The 22,778-nt window shown below is 36.9% G+C and overlaps 1 protein-coding gene across 1 annotated transcript in view; it reads right to left on the bottom strand.

Moving 5' to 3' along the window:
• The window catches only part of SKAP1 (src kinase associated phosphoprotein 1), a 273,902-nt gene that overhangs the window by 234,602 nt on the left and 16,522 nt on the right, over window positions 1-22,778 (bottom strand). Inside the window, exon 2 of the mRNA XM_027624535.1 lies at window positions 7,007-7,112. Coding sequence (XP_027480336.1) covers window positions 7,007-7,112 — 106 coding nt within the window. The remainder of the gene's footprint in view (window positions 1-7,006; window positions 7,113-22,778) is intronic.

Raw genomic sequence — 22,778 nt, 5'->3', positions numbered from 1 at the left:
ATGAGCTGTTTGTTCCCCTACACTGATCTTCCTTTTTTTTTTTTCCTCTTTCAGAGGATTGGCCCTGGAAGGGGCATCCTTTGAAGCCTGAAGAATCAAAGCTATTGCAAAGCACTGCTGAGAGTTTTGAAAGAAATATGAAGAAACTACATTGGACCTGGGGCGATAGGCTGAGATCCTCCCAAACAGGTCAGCAGTTGGTCTGTAAAATATTCCCATTGCCAAGGAGGCGGTGACATCTTGTGTAAATCAAAAACTAAAACCCTAAGATATCTCATTTCCATTTTAAATGCATGGGGATTAAATATGGATATCTAGCATTCAAGAAGTTCCTGGGGGATTGATTCCCCACCTCCCCACACGCCACCCCCCCCCACCCCCCCCACCCCCCCCCACCCCCCCCCACCCCCACCCCCACCCCCACCCCCCACCCCCCCCGTCTTCTCTGAGCCCTTTGCTGAGCGTGATAAGTAGGACCGCATTTCATTATCAACCCTGCTAGCACTGCACTTCAGGGAAACTAGATGAGGCTACACAGTGGGGGAGAAGATCCAGCTTCCAAAGAAGAAATGATTCACATGGCGCGATTATAAAAACCCACTTTAGGCCCAACTCATTTTCAACAGAATCGTGAAATAAAATAAAATCCCAAGGAAATGAAATTTCCTGCATCATTTTCCAAATTAAAAAAAAAAAAAATCACAGCAACACCATAAAAGAAATCAAATAGAGGTGTCAAACTTTGGTTGGTAATGTTTTTATTTTTGTAACATTTAGAAAAAAAATAATCCAAAAAACAAGTTGGGGGAGGCAACTTCAAAAGAAAACATAAGATAATCGTGAGGGGTATCCTCAATTGAATCAATTAGCGTTATAGAAATAACAGAACAAAGAGTTTGGCTCCTGACAGCTGACCCAGTGCTCTTATAGCCCTTTGCTCTAGTTTCACGAAGTGGATACAGGGTGGGTCTATATCCGAAATAAGAGAAAACAAGCAAATTAGAGAAAACCACAATCAGGAAGGCTCTACACCACAAGGTCCCTGGAAATCCACAAATAGATGAATACTGGGAGGCATTTTTTCCCCAGTGGCTTTCTATAAGCAGAGAAAATAGTGCAGTGCTGGAATAAAAGACTAGCTCCAGATAGAATGAAACTTAAAATCAAGGCCAAAACAATGATGTGGTAAAATGAAGACAGTGATTTCATACAAATGATCTTTTCACACAAGGCATGAATTAAGAACTTCTATTTATAGACAGAAAGACAAGCTTCCTGTATTAAAAAATTGACACAGGATTTTCTGAGACCTTTCAAGACAAATCCATATTGAGTAGATAATAAGAATGTGCCCAAGCGATAACAATGGCTGTAATTCTATCAGGAGTAAAGCAAATTTCAGTGACTTAACCACATGGCTAAAGAGTGTGCTCAGTTTACTCTTCTAGTGGGTTAGTCCAACCTGAAGGGTGCAAGCTCAATCACTTGTCTGCCTCCTAGGTCACATTTCAAAATTCCTTTCACTCTTGATAGACCATATTATTCTGTTTAAAGAGATCAGTACTTGGAATTTTTAATAAAATTTATTCATCCATGCTTTTTAAAATGCTTTTTAAAAAACTTACCTATTACTTAGCATGAAAAAATACTAAAATATTATTATATATTAGAGTTACTTATATAAAATATTTTATAGGATACTCAAAGGGAGAAGCATCTGCCCACTAACATCACCACAATAACCCAGTGTAAAAGAAAAAAACGGATCAATTTAATCTTGGATCCGGCACCAAACCCAAGATAGCCTTACAAGTGATAATCATCATCATAACATTAAAAGGCAAGTTATACATTTCAAGGCCGCTTGGGAAGGGCAGAAGACTTGCTAGGAAACAACATATAATAAGATGATCTTCCTTTCCAGGTTAAGCCAAGAGACCAGAAGTAGGGAATATCATATCAGTCTCACCTGTAGAGCATTTCAGACTCAACACTAAATATAACCCCACACTGTCAGATAAGTATATCCCCCAAAATCCTTTAACACGGTTGTGAAATCTCAACATAGATTCACTGAATAACAGAACACTAGTACAGGAATTTGGCATATCACTGATCGGTGATAGCCCTGATGCGGGGTTGTTTCCTTTCTTGGTTTAAGGATGGAAAGCAGGGATAAGACTGAGAAAGGAAGAAATGAATTTTTTTTAAGGTTTTATTTATTTATTTGACAGAGAGAGAGAGACAGTGAGAGAGGGAACACAAGCAGGCGGAGTGGAAGAGGGAGAAGCAGGCTTCCCGCTGAGCAGGGAGCCCGATGCGGGGCTCGATCCCAGGAAGCTGGGATCATGACCTGAGCTGAAGGCAGACGCTTAACGACTGAGCCACCCAGGCACCCAGAAGAAATGAATTATTAATCTTCAAGATGTGGTCAAATTATTGCTATAACTTTGAAGCCTTTTCAGAGCCATTGAAACTTAGATGGATTGTACAAGTATCTCCTCCTCTTTCTTTTTCTGAGTTGGCAATGAAACTCCAGTGTAGGTAGCAAAATGAAACATCAGAAAGATATTATGATCAAATAACTAAAATCACAAGTAACACAAACGTATTAATTAATAGCACATTATACCTTAGTTCTCTTCAAGCATGCTTCATTTGAGTGCGTTTTCTTTTGGGGTATTTAAGCTCAATAACCAGCACTTACGAAAAGTCAAACCTTCTATGTAATTAATGGTAATGATATTTACAGTATACTATTTTGAAACTCTTACTTCTAAGAGTCGTGTCAGACTAAATTTTCATCTCTCTTCCTATAAAACAAAGACATCTGATGATACATTCTTTTTTTAAAAAGATTTATTTATTTATTTTAGAGAGAGCGAGTGGGGGAGGGGGGAGAGCGAGAGAGAGAATCTCAAGCAGACCCCCTCACTGAGCACAGAGCCCGACATAGGGCTCAACATGGGGCTCAATCTCACAACCCAGAGATCATGACCTGAGCAAGAGTCGGATGCTCAACTGACTGAGCCACCCAGGTGTCCCTGATGATACATTCTTTTTTTTAAATTTTTTATTGTTATGTTAATCCTGATGATACATTCTTAAGCTAAATCCTGCTTTAAAGTTAAATCCATATTAAGCTGGAAAGAAAAGCTTGAACTTCCTAAAGAAAACTGAATTGTTTTTATATTTGTATTAAAGTATCATGTTTCATGTGGAGCTATACACTAGCCACCCACAATGAGACACGTTCAAAATACTCTTTCAGTACATTAAACGTCCTGGGTTTTGTGCCATAATCCTGTTACAGAAAATTATTTCTTGATTTCTTTCCCTTTCGATATGCTATAAATCTACCTGTCTCTTTCTGGAGCTCCTTTAAGTTTCACAGAAGGAAACAATACTCCAAGTTTGTTTCCATTGGCTCTGCCCTTCACTTCCAACAGTGAGCATAAACGACTAGTTGTTCCAAAACAGGCCATCAAGAAAGAATATATCCCTAACTCAGGAATAAAAATATTCTATTTTCTTCATTCCTTCCCCCACTCTCAAGGTATTCTTGCTGTCAGATAGCCTCCCCTGAATCAAACTTTTAAGAAATGCTCGACTGTTTCTGCAAATGCTTGAGGCCGCCGTCCAAGCGTCTAAGTGCATCTCCTGTCTGCTTCATTCCAGGTGTCCCACATCTGGCGCTGATCCTGCAGTGATCACCGTAATAAAACAGGAGGAGCCTGTGCCTGGCTTTCATTCTAATCATTCTCTAAAGAGCTCAATGAAAACTTGGACTCAGAATGCGAAAGCTGTTAGATTTTAGGGAGAAGGTTTAAATGAGGCAGTTGGAAGAAGAACAATGAGTATCACAGCTCAGGACGTGGAATACCACAAAACAGCTTCACTTCCTTGGAATCACAGGAATTAACACCTTTTTTTTTTGTCTTACATGGAATACATTATCCTTCATTGGTGATACATGAAAGCCAAAAAAAAAAAAAAACAACAAACACTAGTGTGTAGATAGAGATACAGATATGATTTTTGTTTGTTTTCTAAGTCTGGGAGAAAAGAGAACAGCTAAGCTTACTGGTACTGAAAAACAGATGAGCACTTGGAGGACATCCATGACTCTTGACACAACTCTCATTTCCTGGGGCTGGTCACACTAGACAAAAGAAAGGTGGCAAACGGCATATTATAACAGCTGTGATGGAGTCAGACACTTTGACTTAGGCAATTCCATAGCCGTGGCAAACACCACTGAATTCTGAGTCACCATAAAAATTAGGGCCAAGCCTCTAGAGTTTACCAAGAATCAGAGACAGAGCTATTTTCACTACTCTCTACCATTTTCATTCTCAAGCAGCTCAACTTGAGGAAAGAATTAGAGGAACTGAAGCAAGAAAACAACAAAGATAGAGTGGAAAGTTGTGTGTATGTGTGTGTGGGGGGAAATATATATGTATGTGTGTAAGTATACATAGTATTTATATCTATTGAGTGGCTTTCTCAGATTTCCTGCGTGAGGTTTCTTATCCACCTTCAAGTAAGCCCTGAAGTGTCAAATCATAATTTTAGATAGGTTCCTATCCCCCAAAATGTACCAAACCCTAAAATATCCTCGCTTTAATATGACTAAAGATATAACTTTTTAAACAACTTTCAGTGGTTCTTTCCATGTTACATGGCAACTTGCCATACACATTTAACTCTCAAGTTTGATAATTTCCAAATTTCTTTTCACACCTGGTTTTTTGGCATGAGATAAAATGCCATACAACAAGAGTAAATGTGGCGCTATTAAAGCTTTCAGTATCAATACATAGAGTATATAATGTTGACCAGCCATAAACAGGACTATAGAAGCAATATGGCTGAAGAAGAGCATTCAGTAAAATAAGGGTTACATTAACAGGATGATGATTGAATGGGTGGATGTAAGGCAATTTCAAACAGCTTGCCAAAGGAAAGCCTCATTTTTCCATTTTCTGGTACAGTATCTAATTTCTGGCTCCTCATTTCCTCCGTGATCTGATAATTATGAAATTCTAAATAAAGTGTCATCTTTCTTGCAACAAATCAATGAACAGAAAGCTCCCATCAGAGGTTTCCTAAAGCTCCTGCTGATTATTTCCTGAATTCTATCCCACAAACCACACAGCAAGTTCTTTGAGAACAAGGAACCCTCTCCACCCATAACAAATACAGCTCCTTCCTGTGTGCATGGGTGCGTGTATGCATTTAAAAGGAGGACTAAGAAGTAATATGCAATTGATAACAATGAGTTACCACAAAATCACCTTTTATTACCAATTTCAGATTGAAATTTAGCCCCTCCAAACACTGTGGTACAAATATGGGAAAGGAGAATTCCTCCTCATTGTATATTTGTTTGTAAAGATGCAGTAACATTTTTTTTTTTGCATTCCTTATCACAAATTTATACCAATAGCACCACCATTACACAATTATATTTTGGGCATCCCTCTTCCCTATTCTACAATTTGAAATAATGCCACCTTTATTCCTCAGGCAATCCTTATAATAATCCTGTAATACAAGGTCAACTTATGAAAATAAATTCTATGGGTTACTAATGAAGGCTTCAGATACACAAGTAAGTCTAAACTTATCTACTGATAAAGTAACATTATGGAGAAGTTTGTTTTAAACACTCTTCCAGCATACAAAAAATTATAGATATTCTCACTTTTGCAAAAAGCTCCTAACTTTTGCATTCTGTTTGTTTCAATTATTCAGGGCAACCCAGGCTGATAATTACACAGTCTCCAGTTGCTGAGTAAAAGTGATGCTTAATTAGCCAGCAGGAAAGATCGATTAAGATCCACCAGGGCATCTTGTGAGGTTCTCTCACATTTCTGGAGGGAATAGATTGTGACTGTGCCCTTCCAAAGGATAAAATTCCCTGCTTCTAAGGAGTTTCAGTGAGGTTTCTAAAGTAGATGTTCAGATCAGTCAGGCACACAAATTAAATCCTAGTCATAACCCTACAGATGTTCTCTCTTTTCTAAGAGTGCTTAGTTCAAACATTCTGAACCACATTGCCATAGGGTTGAGAAAGCTTAAAATAACACTCAACTTATCCCCAATTCTCATTCAGTTACCATATCTCAAGCAAAAAGTGGCCAGGAAATATATTATAAAAGAAAATTTTTATTTTTTTTCTCCCCCTAGAAAGTATATGTATCTGCCAGATGCTCACATTCTAAAAGGCACAAATTAGGTCAGGACCTCTTATTTTATTATTATTTTTTTTTACTTTAAATTTTTTATGGTTATGTTAATCACCATACATTACATCATTAGTTTTTGATGTAGTGTTCCATGATTCATTGTTTGCGCATAACACCCAGTGCTCCACGCAGAATGTGCCCTCTTTAATACCCATCACCAGGCTAACCCATCACCCCACCCCCCTCCCCTCTAGAACCCTCAGTTTGTTTTCAGAGTCCATCATCTCTCAGTCAGGACCTCTTATTTTAAAAAGTCAATGAGTATGATACTCCAAACGAGTCTGAGCCTAAAACATTCCAATATGGTCAAAAAATCAACTGGATAAGTCTGGTTTAAGTTTTCTATTAGGGAAGGAGTTGTGGAAGTAAAATAAGAACCAAAAATTATAACAAAAATCAATTATCTCTAACTGCCTAACATTTTCCCTTTGGTAATTTGGACAAGCATAAATGTTTAGCTTTACACATTTTGCAAAAGCATTCAATAAAGATGAACATAACAATCTAAAGCTAAAAGCAGGTTCATTATCATAAGATACATAATGATGAAAATATTTTTATTTTGGTAAGCTAGCTACATTAACCATGCCTCCCTACCTCCAATTCAACTCAGTAAAAATTTATTAAGGCTCTGTCAAGTATAAAAAACTATGGTAAGTGTGTCCTACCTGGTTGATTGATACACTATGAAAGTAGATTTTACTGACTATGAATTGTTTCAAAGCTGACAAGAAATGGACCCAGTTTATACAAACCTAGTTTTGACTTGTTGGAAGCCCCGTAGAATATGGTCTCTGTGGTCCCTCGCAGTAGCACTGAGATTCTCATTCCGCAAACCTTCCCCCAAGAAGTCCTCAGCATCTAAAAGAATAGGAAAGTTGATCAACAGAAAAGAAGTATTAAGGGAGAAATAGGAAAATCTGAAGGATTAAGAAATAGATATTATTTTCTCTTTAAAAACTTTAAAGTTGCAAAGCAATGTGAATATACTTAATACCACTTACTAATGGTTAAAACAGTAAATTTTATGTCATGTATATTTTACCTGAATAAGAAAGGAATAAAGCTTTAATACAACTATAAGTGATGCCTTCGGATGATCCAAGACCTTGCTACAAATTTGGAATGCTACTGCTATTTATTAATCACAAAAAATAACGATTTTCTAAACCATTTCAAAGGAACATGGAAATATTAATTATCTCTGATGGCAGAGGATGGACTGTCAATTTCCTAAACCTATGAATATTACAGACCAGTCATAGAAGGTCACAGGGCAACAGAAGGGAGAAAGAAACACCAGTAAATAGAGCTGAAATTAAAAATAGAGCTGAACTACAAAATCAGGAACAAAAAGGGCAGGCATTCAAAGAAGAAAAATTAATTGGCAAATACATCATCAATGAAAATGACAATGCAACCAAGTGAAGGAACTCACATGGAAAAGAAAAATGTGTCCAAGAGAAGGAAACTGCAATTAATGTGAACATACATTATAAAATAGGGACATGATAGAAATATATAATAGGAAACAAATCATGTTATGTTGAAAGAAATGGGGGGCATCTAGATACTTTCAAAGACAAAGTACATTGATAATGATTACAATTGCCAGATATACCAGCTACATACTTTATTATGCAAAAAAGGGTTATCATCCCTACAAAGTATATAAATGACACAGTTAAAATTTCCCACCTCCAAAAGCAGTGCCTGCCATATACAACTGTGTCACATATGCTATCAAAATAATGTTATGAATTTATACAGTTGGGTTACATAAGCATGGTTAAAAATTTGTTTTACATTTATACCATTCAACACCACCAAAATAACAACAACAAAATCCTAGATAGCCATCACCAGTGCTTTTGATGAGGTACAAAGTTTTGGAAATTAAAAATTTCATGGAAGGCCATCATCAACTTCCAAGGCTTACCGCATGTTTCTTGCATTTGTCATTTAATGGGTCCCTTGAAGGCTAAAGAATAAGGAGATGGGAAGTTGAATTAAAAGATAAAAATAAATGCTACCCAAAATTCAATGAATGTAATAATACACCCATTAATAAAGGACAAGGACCACATGATCATCTCAATAGAGGCAGAAAAAAGCATTTGACAAAATTCAAGATAAAAAATACTCAACAAACTAGGAAGAGAAGGAAACTTCCTCAGCCTGATAAAGAGCACTACAAGAAAACCCCACAGCTAACATCATACTTAATGGTCAAAGACTGATGCTTTCCCTTTGTTCTTCAGATCAGAAACAAAATAAGGATGTCTGCTCCCACCATGTATGCTCAGTCAGGGCAACTGCACAAGAAAATGAAATTAAAATAGTTGAGATTAGAAAGGAAGAAGTGAAACTATCTCTACTTGAAGACTACATGATCTTGTATAAAGAAAACTCTAAGAAACCCACTAAAAAACTACTAGAACTAATAAACAAATTCATTAAGTTTGCAAGATACCAGATTAATAAACAAAAACTATCTTTCTATAGAGTAGCAATGAACAAAACAAAAATGAAATTAGAAAAATTCCACTTAAGATAGCATAAAACAGGGGTGCCTGGGTGGCTCAGTAGTTAAGCATCTGCCTTCGGCTCAGGCCATGATCCCAGGGTCCTGGGATTGAGCGCCGCATCGAGCTCCCTGCTCTGCCGGAAGCCTGCTTCTCCCTCTCCCACTCCCCCTGCTTGTGTTCCCTCTCTCACTGTGTCTCTCTCTGTCAAATAAATAAAATCTTAAAAAAAAAGATAGCATAAAACAGAATTAAATACTTAGAAATAAATTTAACAGGAGCAGCACAAGACTTAAACTCTGAAAATTGCAAAAAAAATTGTTGAAAAAAATTAAAGATCTAAATAAATGGAAAGGCATCCATGTTCATAGATGAAAAGACTTACTATTGTTAAGATGGCAATATTCCCCAAATTGATCTAAAGATTTAACGGAATCCCTATAAAAATCTCAATTGGCTTTTTTTGCAGAAATTGATAAACTAATCCTAAAATTCATTTGAAAACTCAAGGGACCCAGAATAGCCAGAACAATTTTGAAAAAGAAGAACAATGCTGGAGGATTCACATTTTCTTTTTTCTAAGATTTTATTTATTTGAGAGAGAGAGCAGGTGAGAGAGAGAGAGAGAGAGCACAAGTGGGGCTGGGGGAGAGAGGGATAGAGGGAGAGGGAGAAGCAGGCGTCCCGCTGAGCAGGGAGCCCAATGAGGGGCTCAATCCCAGGAGCCTGGGATTATGACCTGAGCGGAAGGCAGACACTTAACCGACTGAGCCACCCAGGTGCTCCAGGATTCACATTTTCTGATTTCAAAACTTACTACAAAATTACAGTAATCAAGACAATACAGTACCAGCATAAAGACAGACACATAAATCAAAGGAATAAAATTGAAACTTCAGAAATAGGTCTTCACATTTATAGTCAATACATTTTTGACAAGGATGCCAAGACAATTCGGGCGCCTGGGTGGCTCAGATAGATGGTTAGGCATCTGCCTTCAGCTCAGGTCATGATTCCAGGGTCCTGGGATCGAGTCCTGCTACGGGCTCCCTGCTCCTTGGGAGACTGCTTCTCCCTCTGCCTCTCTCTCTCTCTCTCTGTCTCTCATGAATAAATAAATAAAATCTTAAAAAAAAAAGGATGCCAAGACAATTCAATAGGAGAAAAAATAGTTTTTTCAACAAATGGTGCTGGAACTACTGAATATCCACATGCAAAAAACTGAAGTAGGATCCCTACCTCACACAATATACAAAAATTAATGCAAAATGCATCAAAGACCTAAATGTAAAATGTGAAACTATAAAATTCTTAGAAGAGAACAAGCATAAATCCTTGTGACCTTGCATTAGGTAATATTTCCAAAATTAGGTAAGTGTCTTAGATGTGATCCCAAAAGAACAAGCAACAAAAGAAAAAATAAATTGGACATCAAAAAATTAAAAACTATTGTGCTTCAAAGGATGTCATCAAGAAACTGAAAAGACAACCCACAGGAGAAAATTGCAAATCATATAGCTGATAAGAGACTTATAATGTAGAATATATAGAGAACTCTTACAACTCAACAATAAAAAAACAAACAATTCAATTTTAAAATGAGCAAAGGATCTGAACAGACATTTACCCAAAGAGAATATACAAATGGCCAATAAGCACATGAGAGGATGCTCAATATCAATTGTCATCAGGGAAATGCAAACCCAAACCACAATGAGATACCACTTCACACTCCCTAGGATGGCTACAGTCAAAAATATGGACAAAAATGAATGCTGTAGAAAATTGGGACCCTCGTATTTTACTGCTGGGAATGTAAAATGGTGTCGCTGCTTTGTAAAACAGTCTTGCGGTTCCTCAAAAGGATAAACAGAAAGTCACCATATGACCCAGTAATTCCACTACTAGATATATACCCAAGAGAAATGAAAACAAATATTCATAGCAGCATTATTCTTAATAGCCAGTATGTTCTCTCTCACTTGGGAAAGAACCCAAGTGTCCATCAACTGATGGATGGATGAATAAATAAAATGTGATATATCTATACAATGGAATATTATTCACCAATAAAAAGAAATGAAATGCTGATACATGCTACAATATGGGTGAATCTCTGAAATTGTTATGGTAAGTGAAAGAAACTAGTCACAGGACCACATATTGTATAAATCAATTTACATGAAATATACAGAATAGGCAAATCTATAGAAAGAGAAAGTAGATTAGTGGAAGCCTACAGCTTCAGGAAGGAGGGGGACTGGGCAGTGAAGGCTAAGGAGTTCAAGTTTTCTTTTGGGTTGATGAAAATGTTCTAAAATTTATTGTGGTGATAATTGCACAATTCTGTGAATATACTAAAAGCCATTGAATTGTACGCTCTAAAGGGTACGTTGCATGATATATGACCTATATCTCAATGGTTGTTAAAAATGAAAGAAAGAAGGAAAGAGAGAGAGAGAGAGAAAGACAAGAAAAAAGAAAAGAAAAGAAAAAAGGAAGGAAGGGAGGAAGGGAGGAAGGGAGGGAGGGAGGGAGGGAGGAAGGACAAACAACATCTGTACATACCTTTCTGAACTTTCAAAATTGAAGGAAAATGAAAACATCCCTCAAGGACTCAGACAAAAAAAAAAATAAGTTGCTTACAAAACAACAGAGTCAAAATGGCCTCTCCACAAAATAAGCATCAGAAGATGAAAGTTGTACAGAGTTTTAAAGGAAAAATTCTGTGTTCAAGAATAAAATAAAACCAGAACTTAATATTAAAAAGAGTAAACAAACCCCTCCACACCTAGACACTGAAAACATACTCCTACACATGTCATGGGTCAGAGAGGAAACGCAAAACTACAATTACAACCTACTGAGAAAATAGCCTGAATAAAATATTGTAGGATGTAACCAGCATTGTACTGACAAATTCATAGACTTAAATGTTTCCAGTATTAAATAAGAAAAAAGCACCAAACTCAAGAAATCAGAAAAGAGCAATAAAACAAGCCTATGGAAAATAGGAAGAAGGAAACAATAAAGATAAAAGCAGAATTAGTAAGTCAGAACAGTGTCTAACAGTGCTCTCTAGAGTCATAACCCTCTGATAAGGAAGAGAAAAAGCAGGGACAGGTCAAATGAGAGGGACTCTGAGAAACTCCCTCCCTCCCCTATGCCTTAATCACAAGCACTTGCCTTTTATCTATTTATACACTGCGATTTCATGTGAGACTTTAATTTTGAAAAGGGTTCCATTGCACATCTTAGTGGTTAAAAACCACTGATCTTAAAAGCAGTGAAAAAAATGTGTAAATGCTAAAGAAGTGTTTAACAGCTGGGAATTTTCAGAGGTGAGGGGGAAATCCAATAAGTTGAAAAAGCATTAGCATATATAATCAAGGAAAAGGGAAAGAAAGCACAAATATACAGAAATGAAGCAGAATAAAAGTGAGCAACAACAAATATAGGAATCTTAATAAGATAATGAAACATTTTAAAAAGTTGGTGAGATTACAAGTTATTTGAATTTTCTTCTTTGTGCTTTTATGTAATCTGTCTTTTATGATATTGGGTATCATTTTTCCCCTTAGAAAGGTTATTTTCAAAAAGAAGGGCCTATGTAAACAAAATAAAATGCCATGCAAATAAATTTGAAAACTGCAGTGAAACAATTTCTGAGAAAAATACAGATTTCTAAAATTGAATTGAGAAATGGAAAACCTGAATCCCAAACAAGCTAATAACCAGGGAAAAGGAAGAAAAGTTCATCAAATTGTTTAAAAAAAAAAAGTTCAGACTCATATAGTTGTATAGATGTCTTTCAAACTTTTAAGTAATAAATCATTCTCATTCGACATAAATTATCCCAGTGCACAGAAGAGAATGCTTCTTGGGATGCCTGGGTGGCTCAGTTGGTTAAGCATCTGTCTTCGGTTCAGGTCATGACCCCAGGGTTCTAGGACTGAGTCCCACATCAGGCTCCCTGCTAAGCAGGGAGCCTGTTTCTCCCTCTGGCTGCTATGCCCCTGCTTGTGTGCACTCTCTCTCTCTGACAAATAAATAAATAAAATCTTAAAAAAAAAAGTGAATGCTTCTTTAATCATTTAGTGGTTTACTATACAAGTAGGTTGATAAATGGCAAAAACCTCACCTGATATTTATTATCTATTTGTGACAAAACTGTATGAAATAGATGTAAAAGAATACCTTCTTAACCTAAGAGATGTATATATTACATTCATGCCTGAAAAACTAAAGTCATTATCATTAAAGAACGAGATTGGTTTGTCAACTACTCCCACTATTAATTAATATTGTTCTGGAGAAAAAGAAGCCTAAGAAGGAAAAAAAATTGTCATTATGTGCAGATATTATAATCAAATATACACAAGCTTAAAACTATGAATTTGAAAAATTTTAGAAATTGTAAGAGTTTCTTAGGGTAGCCAGAAGGTAAGTATTTTATTTTATTTTATTTTTGTTTTTTTTTTAATTTTTTATTGTTATGTTAATCACCATATATTACATCATTAGTTTTTGGTGCAGTGTTCCATGATTCATTGTTTGTTCATAACACCCAGTGCTCCATGCAGAACGTGCCCTCCTCAATACCCATCACCAGGCTAACCCATCCCCCTACCCCCCTCCCCTCTAGAACCCTCAGTTTGTTTTTCAGAGTCCATCATCTCTCATGGTTCGTCTCCCCCTCTGACATACTCCCCTTTTCTTCCTCTCCTGTTATCTTCTTCTTTTTCTTTTTTCTTAAAATATGTTGCGTTATTTGTTTCAGAAGTACAGAACTGTGATTCAATAGTCTTGCACAATTCACAGCGCTCACCGTAGCACATACCCTCCTCAATGTCTATCACCCAGCCACCCCATCCCTCCCACCCCCAACCACTCCAGTAACACTCAGTTTCTTTCCTGAGATTAAGAATTCCTCATATCAGTGAGGTCATGTGATACATGTCTTTCTCTGATTGACTTATTTCACTCAGCATAACACCCTCCAGTTCCATCCACGTCGTTGCAAATGGCAAGATCTCATTCCTTTTGATGGCTGCATAATATTCCATTGTGTATATATACCACATCAGAAGGTAAGTATTTTAAAAATCAATAGCTTTTTGGGAAATAACAGAATAACTTGTGTTGGACTAACTTTTGTACAGATAGGAATTGTCAACAAAATATTTAAAAACAACAATTTTAAGGCACCAAACAGTAGCCAAAAGCAGGCAGAAATTGACAGGAATTTGATCCCTGAAAGAAAGGAACTGCAGAGTGAGACTTGCATTTTTATAGCTTTTCATCTAAGGGTACATCCAGACCGCATAAGGTGGAGTAGCTAAGGAGTACCCTCAGGCAAAGCTTAGTGGAATGTGGGACAACACCAAATGCCATTACTTTCATTACTTTCATTTTTTGGTGTTCCAGAAAAGCAGAAAGAGAATGGGTCAAAAAAAAAAAAAAGAAGAAGAAGAAGAAATAAGAGCTAAAAACTTCCCAAGTTTGGTGAAAAATATCAATTACAAATTCAAGAAGCTCAGTGGATGTCAAGTAGGATAGATATAAAGAAAACTAAATGTAGGCACATTATAGTCATACTGCTGAAAACCAAAGATAAAGAGAAAAATTTCAAAGAAGACAGAGAAAATGACCCATTACATATAGGAGAATAAAGATAGGAATAAGAGTGACTTTTCATCGAAAATAAAGGAGGCCAGAAGACACTGGAATGACACTTTTAAAGTGTGGAAAAGAAAAAAAAAAAAAACCCTGTCAATCCAGAATTCTATATCCAGTGACAGCAGTCATCAAAATGTGAAGGCAAAATAAAGACATTTTCCAGATAAAAAAGGAGAAATTTTTTTGCAGGAAATCTGCACTAAAAGAAATCTAAAGGAAATTCATTGAGCTGAAGGGCACAGGCACCAGTGGGAACCTCAGATCAACAGGAGCACCAAAATGCTAAGTATGTGAGTAAATATAAAACATTATCACTTTTTTCCTCTTCCTCTTAATTTCTTCAAAAGATAACTGGCAATTTAGGGGCGCCTGGGTGGCTCAGTCATTAAGCATCTGCCTTCAGCTCAGGTCATGATCCCAGGGTCCTGGGATTGAGCCCCACATTGGGCTCTCTGCTCAGCAGGGAAGCCTGCTTCTCCTTCTCTCACTCCCCCTGCTTGTGTTCCCTCTCTCACTGTGTCTCTCTCTGTCAAATAAAGAAATAAATAAAATCTTAAAAAAAATAACTGGCAATTTAAGGCACAGATAAATACTACATTTTGTAGTTTATAACATACGTGCTTGTAAAATATATGGCAACAATAGAATAGAGGATGGGGAGGTGGGTAAATGGAACCCATTTAGTGGTATAATATTAACTCTACTAGACTGTGACAAGTTTAGGATATTGTAATCACTGGAGTAAATGTAACAAACAAAATAAAAGAAAGAGGTACAGTTTTATTTTTATTTATTTATTTAAATTTTTATTTATTTATTTGACAGAGAGACAGCAAGAGAGGGAATACAAGCAGGGGGAGTGGGAGAGGGAGAAGCAGGCTTCCTGCCAAGCAGAGAGCCCAATCCGGGACCCTGGGATCATGATCTGAGCCAAAGGCAGATGCTTAATGACTGAGCCACCCAGCTGCCCCGAGGTACAGTTTTTATTTTATCTTATTTTTTTAAGATTTTATTTATTTAAGATGTGGTATATATACACAATGGAATATTATGCAGCCATCAAAAGGAATGAGATCTTGCCATTTGCAACGACGTGGATGGAACTGGAGGGTGTTATGCTGAGTGAAATAAGTCAATCAGAGAAAGACATGTATCACATGACCTCACTGATATGAGGGATTCTTAATCTCAGGAAAGAAACTGAGTGTTACTGGAGTGGTTGGGGGTGGGAGGGATGGGGTGGCTGGGGTGATAGATATTGGGGAGGGTATGTGCTACGGTGAGCGCTGTGAATTGTGCAAGACTGTTGAATCACAGTTCTGTACTTCTGAAACAAATAACGCAACATATTTTAAGAAAAAAGAAAAAGAAGAAGATAACAGGAGAGGAAGAAAAGGGGAGTATGTCAGAGGGGGAGACGAACCATGAGAGATGATGGACTCTGAAAAACAAACTGAGGGTTCTAGAGGGGAGAGGGGTAGGGGGATGGGTTAGCCTGGTGATGGGTATTGAGGAGGGCACGTTCTGCATGGAGCACTGGGTGTTATGAACAAACAATGAATCATGGAACACTGCACCAAAAACTAATGATGTAATATATGGTGATTAACATAACAATAAAAAAATTAAAAAAAAAAAGATTGCATGTGCAAATGGTCAGCTAAGCATCTCAGTGGTAGAAACACCCTGGAATGGGATCCATCAGTGGTGGGTCGCTGTGTAACCTCAAGTTTGTGCATTTTTTGGAAAGATACCCAGCTACTGGGGAGATAGTGACACATGGGTTGACCAGAAGCTATGCCAGGGTGAAAGCTGGCAAGCTGGCACATAGGAGACATCCCAATGACAAGGCACAAAGCAGATCCCACCACAGACGTGCTCGTGGTGGTCTGTGCAGTGGTTCTATACCAAGGCACCTCTGCCCACTTCAGGTGGAGAATGGACTCCAATGAGGTGCCGGCCCCCAGCCCCCACCACACCTGTGTTACCCGCCTGGACCCTTTAGTCACTTCCTTGCGAACCTGGGTGGATAGTACATCCCATTTTTTAAAGTCAAACCAAAATAAAGCCTTTTAATGTACAAAAAAAAAAAAAAAAAGATTTTATTTATTTGACAGAGAGATACACAGCGAGAGCGGAACACAAGCAGGGGGAGTGGGAGAGGGAGAAGCAGGCTTCCTGCGAGCAGGGAGCCCGATGTGGGGCTCGATCCCAGGACCCTGGGATCAGGACCTGAGCCAAAGGCAGACGCTTAATGACTGAGCCACCCAGGCACCCCCCGAGGTACAGTTTTTAAAAATAGAGAAATTAAAATGGAATACTAAAAAGCATTTGATTAATTTTTAACAAGGCAAGTGTAACTAAAAAATGTGACAATTGGAAAAAGTAAACTGTAGACCCTAAATCCACTCATAACAATAGTTATATTAGATGTAAATGAACTAAACACTCCAATTAAAAAGGAGAGGATGTTTGGGGTGCCTGGGTGTCTCAGTCAGTTAAGCGTAGGACTCTTGATCTCAGCTCAGGTCTCGATCTCAGGGTCTTAAGTTCAAGCCCTACACTGGGCTCCACACGCCCAGCACATGAAGCCTACTTAAAAAAAAAAAAAGGAGAGAATGTTTGACGGAATAAAAATGAAATTATATGCTGTCTACAAGAAACATACTTCAAATATAAAGACACAGATGGCTGAAAATAAAAGAATGGAAGTGACATAGAAACAAACAGCTAGCATAAGGATGGCTATTTTAATGTCAGACAAAGTAGACTTCAAGACAGGAGTGTTACCAGAGATAAAGAGGGATAATTCATTATGATAAAAGGGCCAAGTCATAAGGAAGATATAATCATAGATGTATACGCACATAACAATAGAACTACAAAATACTTGAAGCAAACTCCTACAGGACTAAAGCAAGGAAAAGACATGTCTACAGTCATAGATGGGAATTTTACCACCTCTTTCAGAAACTAAAAGAACAACTAGACAAATAATCACTAAAGAGATAGAGAACCTGAAAAACACTATCAACCACTTTGACCTAATTGACATCCATAGGATGATATATCCAGCAACTGCAGAATATACATTTTTTAAAAATGCACAAGGAATGCTCACCAAAATATACCTTATTCCGAGCCATAAAATAAGTCTTAATAAATGCCAAAAGTCTAAAACCTTGCAGAATATGTTCCTTGACCACTAAAGAATTAAGTTAGAAATTAGTAACAATGAGATGTTTAAAAAACCTCCACAATTTGAAATAATATAAACCAAAGAAGAAATAGCCTTCTTTGAATAAACTGAATATTTCAAACTGAATAACTATAAAATACAACATATCTAAATTTATAAGATTTAGAGATTCTTGTGCTTCAGGGAAATGTATAGTTTTAAATGTTCATGTTAGAGAAGAAGGAAGTTTTATATCAATGATCTAAGTTTTCGCCTTAAGAAAATAGAAAAATAAAAGTAGAATTAAATCCCAAGTAGAAAATGAAAATAATAAAGATAAGGGCAGAAATCAATTTAGAAAGCAGAAGAAATATTGGTTGTTTTTTTTTTAAAGACCAATAAACTTGATGAACCCCTAACAGCTTTATCAAGATCCATCAAAGGAAAAAAGGGAAACACAAATTACCAATATCAGGAGTGAAGAAGGGATATTAAGAAAAATCTCACAGAAGTTAAAAGAATAATAAGGGAATATTATCAACATCTTTTTGCCAATAAATTTGACAACTTAGATTAAACTGACAAACTTCTTGAAAAGCACAATTTACCAAAACGTATACAAGATGAAATACAAAATCCAAATAGCCCTGTATGTATAAAAGAAATTTAATGCATAGTTTTAAAAAAACCTTTGCAGAAAGAAAAGTCAGGTCCAGATGATTTCACAAGTTAATTCTATCAAACATTTAAAGTAGAAATAATACCAATCTTGCACAAACTCTTACAGAAAAAAGAGTAGAGTGAACCCTTTCCAGTTCATTTTACAAAACCAGCATAATTCTGATACTTAAACTTGCTAACGATATTAAGAGAAGAAAATTACAAATCAGTATATAATACATTCGCCCTTCAGTTCAGAAGATAATGCTATTCACAGTGAATGAGATCTGAACACACTACTCACCACTGAACAGGAAAGAGAATTTAAAAGGTCCCTCAGTATATTACCTCCCTCATTTAACCAAACTTACCACTCTATCTGATGGGTTTTCTGTTAAGCAATCAACCTCCTTTTTTTTAAGATTTTTATTTATTTATTTGAGAGAGAGAGAGAGAAAGAAGGAGGAGGGGCAAAGGGAGAGGGAGAAGCAGGCTCCCTGCTGAGCAGGGAGCCCATGCAACCATTAAAGTGTTCAGATAGATTGATAGAGGAAAACAAAAAAAAAAAAAGAGAGAGATTTCTCAGACTTTAGAAAACAAACACAAACATATTTTACCTTTCTGTCTAATAAAAAAGGTATTGCTATGGCACTTGGGTGGCTCAGTCAGTTAAGTGCCCAACTCTTGATTTCAGCTCAGGTCATGATCTCAGGGTCATGACATCGGGCCCCATGTGGAGCTCTATGGTCAGCAGGGAGTCCGCTTGGGAATCTCTCCCTCTTTCCCCTGCTTTCTTTCTCTATCTAAAATAAATAAATAAATTCTTAAAAAATAAAGAAAGTATTGCTGCTCATTGTAGAAAATTTGGAAAATACAAAAATTGAAGTAAGGAAGAAAATAGCAATTACTTGCAATTCCACCCTTCTTGTAGATTTTATTCTCTGCTAACATGACCTTTTTATCTTCATTTACAAAAATAAGATATCAGATATTCTGAGGTTTTTACATTCAACATTGGTTATTGGTTATATTATAGATCCATATAATAAAATATTATATAGCCATTTAAGCATAATATTCATCATGAAATTTTAAGGAATTCAGAAAATTCTCACAGTGTATTTTTAACACAATACTGAAAAAGAAGGAGGAAGAGGAGGAGGAGGAGAAAGGGGAAGAAAACTGGAGGACTGACTTTACTCAACTTCAAGACTTGCTCTAATGCTGTAGTGATCAAGACAGAGGGCTTTGTTGAAAGATAGGACACATAGATCAATGGAATGGAACAGAGAGCCTAGAAATAGACCCATATGGAGTCAACTGATCTTTGACAAAGGAGTAAAGGCAATTCAATGGAGAGAGGATAGTCTTTTTTTTTAAAGATTATATTTATTTATTTGACAGAGATAGAGAGCACAAGTAGGCAGAGAGGTAGGCAGAGGGAGAGGGAGAAGCAGGCTCCCCGCTGATCAGGGATCCCAGCACCCTGGGATCATGACCTAAGCCGAAGGCAGCCGCTTAACTGACTGAGCCACCCAGGTGCCCCGAAAGGATAGTCTTTTAACAAATGGTGCTGGAACAGCTGGACATCCATTTGCAAAAAGAAAAAAAAAAAAGACACAGATCTTTACACCGTTCACAAAAATTAATGCAAAGTGGATCACAGACCCAAATGTAGAACATAAAACTATAAAACCTTAGAAGATAACATAGGAGAAAATGTAGATGACCTTGTGTTTGGCAATAAGTTTTTAGATATAACACCAAAAGCATGGTCCATGAAAGAAATAATTGATGTTAGACTTCATTAAAATGGAAAACTTCTGTTCTGCAAAAGACAATATGAAGAGAATGAAAAGACAAACCTCAGACTGGTAGAAAATCTTTGCAAAACATACAACTGATAAAGGACTGGAACTAAAATATACAAAGAACTCTTTTTTTTTTTTTAAAGATTTTATTTATTTATTTGAGAGAGAAAGAGAGAAAGCACAGAGGGAAAGTGAGAGGGAGAAGCAGACTCCCAGTTGAGCAGGGAGCCTGACGTGGGGTTCAATCCCAGGACCCTGAGATCATGACCTGAGCCGTAGGCAGACGCTTAACTGACTGAGCCACCCAGGCACCCCTAAAAAGAACTCTTAAAACTCAACAATAAGAAAATAAACAATCCAATTTGAAAGTGGACAAAAGATCTGAGCAGATACCTCACCAGAAATGATATACAGATGAAGAATAACCATATGAAAAGATGCATTATATAACATTAGGGAATTGCAAATTAAAACAACAATAAGAAATCACTACACACCTACTAGAACAGCTAAATTCAAAAAATATTGACAGAACTAGAGGCTGGCAAGGATGTGGAGCAACTGGAACTTTCATTCACTGCTAATGGAAATGCAAAATTGTACAGCCACTTTGGAAGACATTTGGCACTTTCTTACAAACTAAACAAGTCTTACCGTAAGATCCAGCAATCACACTCCTAAGTATTTATGCAATTGAATTGAAAATGTATGTCCACACAAAATCCTGTACACGAATGTTCACATCAGCTTTATTTATAATTGCAAAAACTTGGAAGCAACCAAGATGTCTGTCTGTACGTGAATGGATAAATAAACATCTAGACAATGGAATACTATTCACCACTAACAAGAAATGAGCTATAAAGCCATGAAAAGATATGGGGAAATCTTAAGTACATACTACTAAATGAAAGAAGCCAATCCAGTGGCATCTGGGTGGCTCATTCGGTTGAGAATTGGCTCTTGATTTTGGCTCAGGTCATGATCTCAGGGTCGTGGGACTGAGCCCCATGTCGGGCTTCACACCCAGTGGGGAGTCTGCTTGAGATACTCTCTCTCCCTCTGCCCCTCCCTCTACTCACACTCACACACTCTTTCTCTCAAATAAATAAATAAATCTTTAATGAATTTTTTAAAGGTTTTATTTATGTAGAAACAGAGAGAGTGCACATGTGAGCAGGGTAAAGGGGAGAGGGAGAAAGAGAGTCTCAAGTGGACTCCACACTGAGCACAGAGCCCAATACAGAGCTTGATCCCACTACACTGAGATCATGACGAGAGCCAAAATCAAGTGTCAGATGCTTAACCAACTGAGCCACCCAGGCGCCCTAAAATAAATAAATAAATAAATCTTTTAAAAAAATTCATTCACTAACTCAATATTTATTGAGTCTTTCCTACAGGCCAGTCAGGTACTATGATAAATACCAAAATATGAACAATGATCATCTCTAGATAGAATTACAATCCACTTTTATCATCTTCATACTTTTCTATGTTTTCTAAATATTCTAAAATACGTGTTTTAGAGTATGAAAAAAGTAAAATAAAAGTCACTATGTAAGCATAGAGTAATTCTACTCGTATTTTCGATCTATAGACTTCAATTTATTTTATTTTATTATGTTATGTTAGTCACCATACATTTACATCATTAGTTTTTGATGTAGTGTTCCATGATTCATTGTTTGCGTATAACACCCAGTGCTCCATGCAGTATGTGCCCTCCTTAATACCCATCACCTGGCTAACCCATCTCCACACCCCTGTCCCCTCTAAAACCCTCAGTTTGTTTCTCAGAGTCCATAGTCTCTCATGGTTCATATAGACTTAAATTTTTGTTGTTCATCTGTCTTTCACTTAGTGGTAGTGGGCTGAACTGGTTGTGAGCAGGAGACCAGGCCAACCTGGACAGACAGAAAGTAGGGCATGAGGAATATCCTGTGGGAGATAGGTGGGCACAGTGTATGCTTTATTCCTATAGATGATAAATATATACAGTTGACCCTTGAACAACATGGGTTTGAACTGCACTTATATACGGATTTTTTAAATACATACAGTATGGTACTATAAATGTATTTTCCTTATGATTTTTTAATAACATTTTCTTTTCTCTAGCCTACTTTATTGTAAAAATGCAGTATATAATGTATGTAGCATACAAAATTTGTGTTAATCAACTGTTTATGTTATGGGTAAGGCTCTGGTCAACAGCAGGCTACTAGTTAAGTTTGGAGGGAATCAAAAGTTATATGAGGACTTTCAACTGTGGAAGGAGGGGAGATGGGGGCGTAGCCCTAACCCACACGCTGTTCAGGGATCAACTATATTGTATTTTGTACTTTTACCCTCCTTACTATATTCTTATAAGTATAATATCCTATGTAAGTATATTTGTATATACTAAAATTGTTAAAAGAACATCAACAGGATATATTCATCCCCCAACGATATCACTAAGAAAAGCTTGATATTGTTATTATGAGTTTACTTTTTAAGTTTCACTTCAAATTACTTTTTTGAAAGGCTTCCTTTCCAAATACTTTAGGAGTTCACATGTTAATTTAAGTACCCATTCCTTCACGTGCAAGTATCAGCTACTCAGGAATAAAATAACACAAAGACAACCTCTGCTGTCTGTCTTATCTGTTTTTTTTTTAATTTAATTTAT

This window comes from Zalophus californianus, chromosome 16 (assembly GCF_009762305.2).
Source record: "Zalophus californianus isolate mZalCal1 chromosome 16, mZalCal1.pri.v2, whole genome shotgun sequence".
NCBI lineage: Eukaryota > Metazoa > Chordata > Mammalia > Carnivora > Otariidae > Zalophus > Zalophus californianus.
This window is presented reverse-complemented; position numbering and strand designations above follow the sequence as displayed.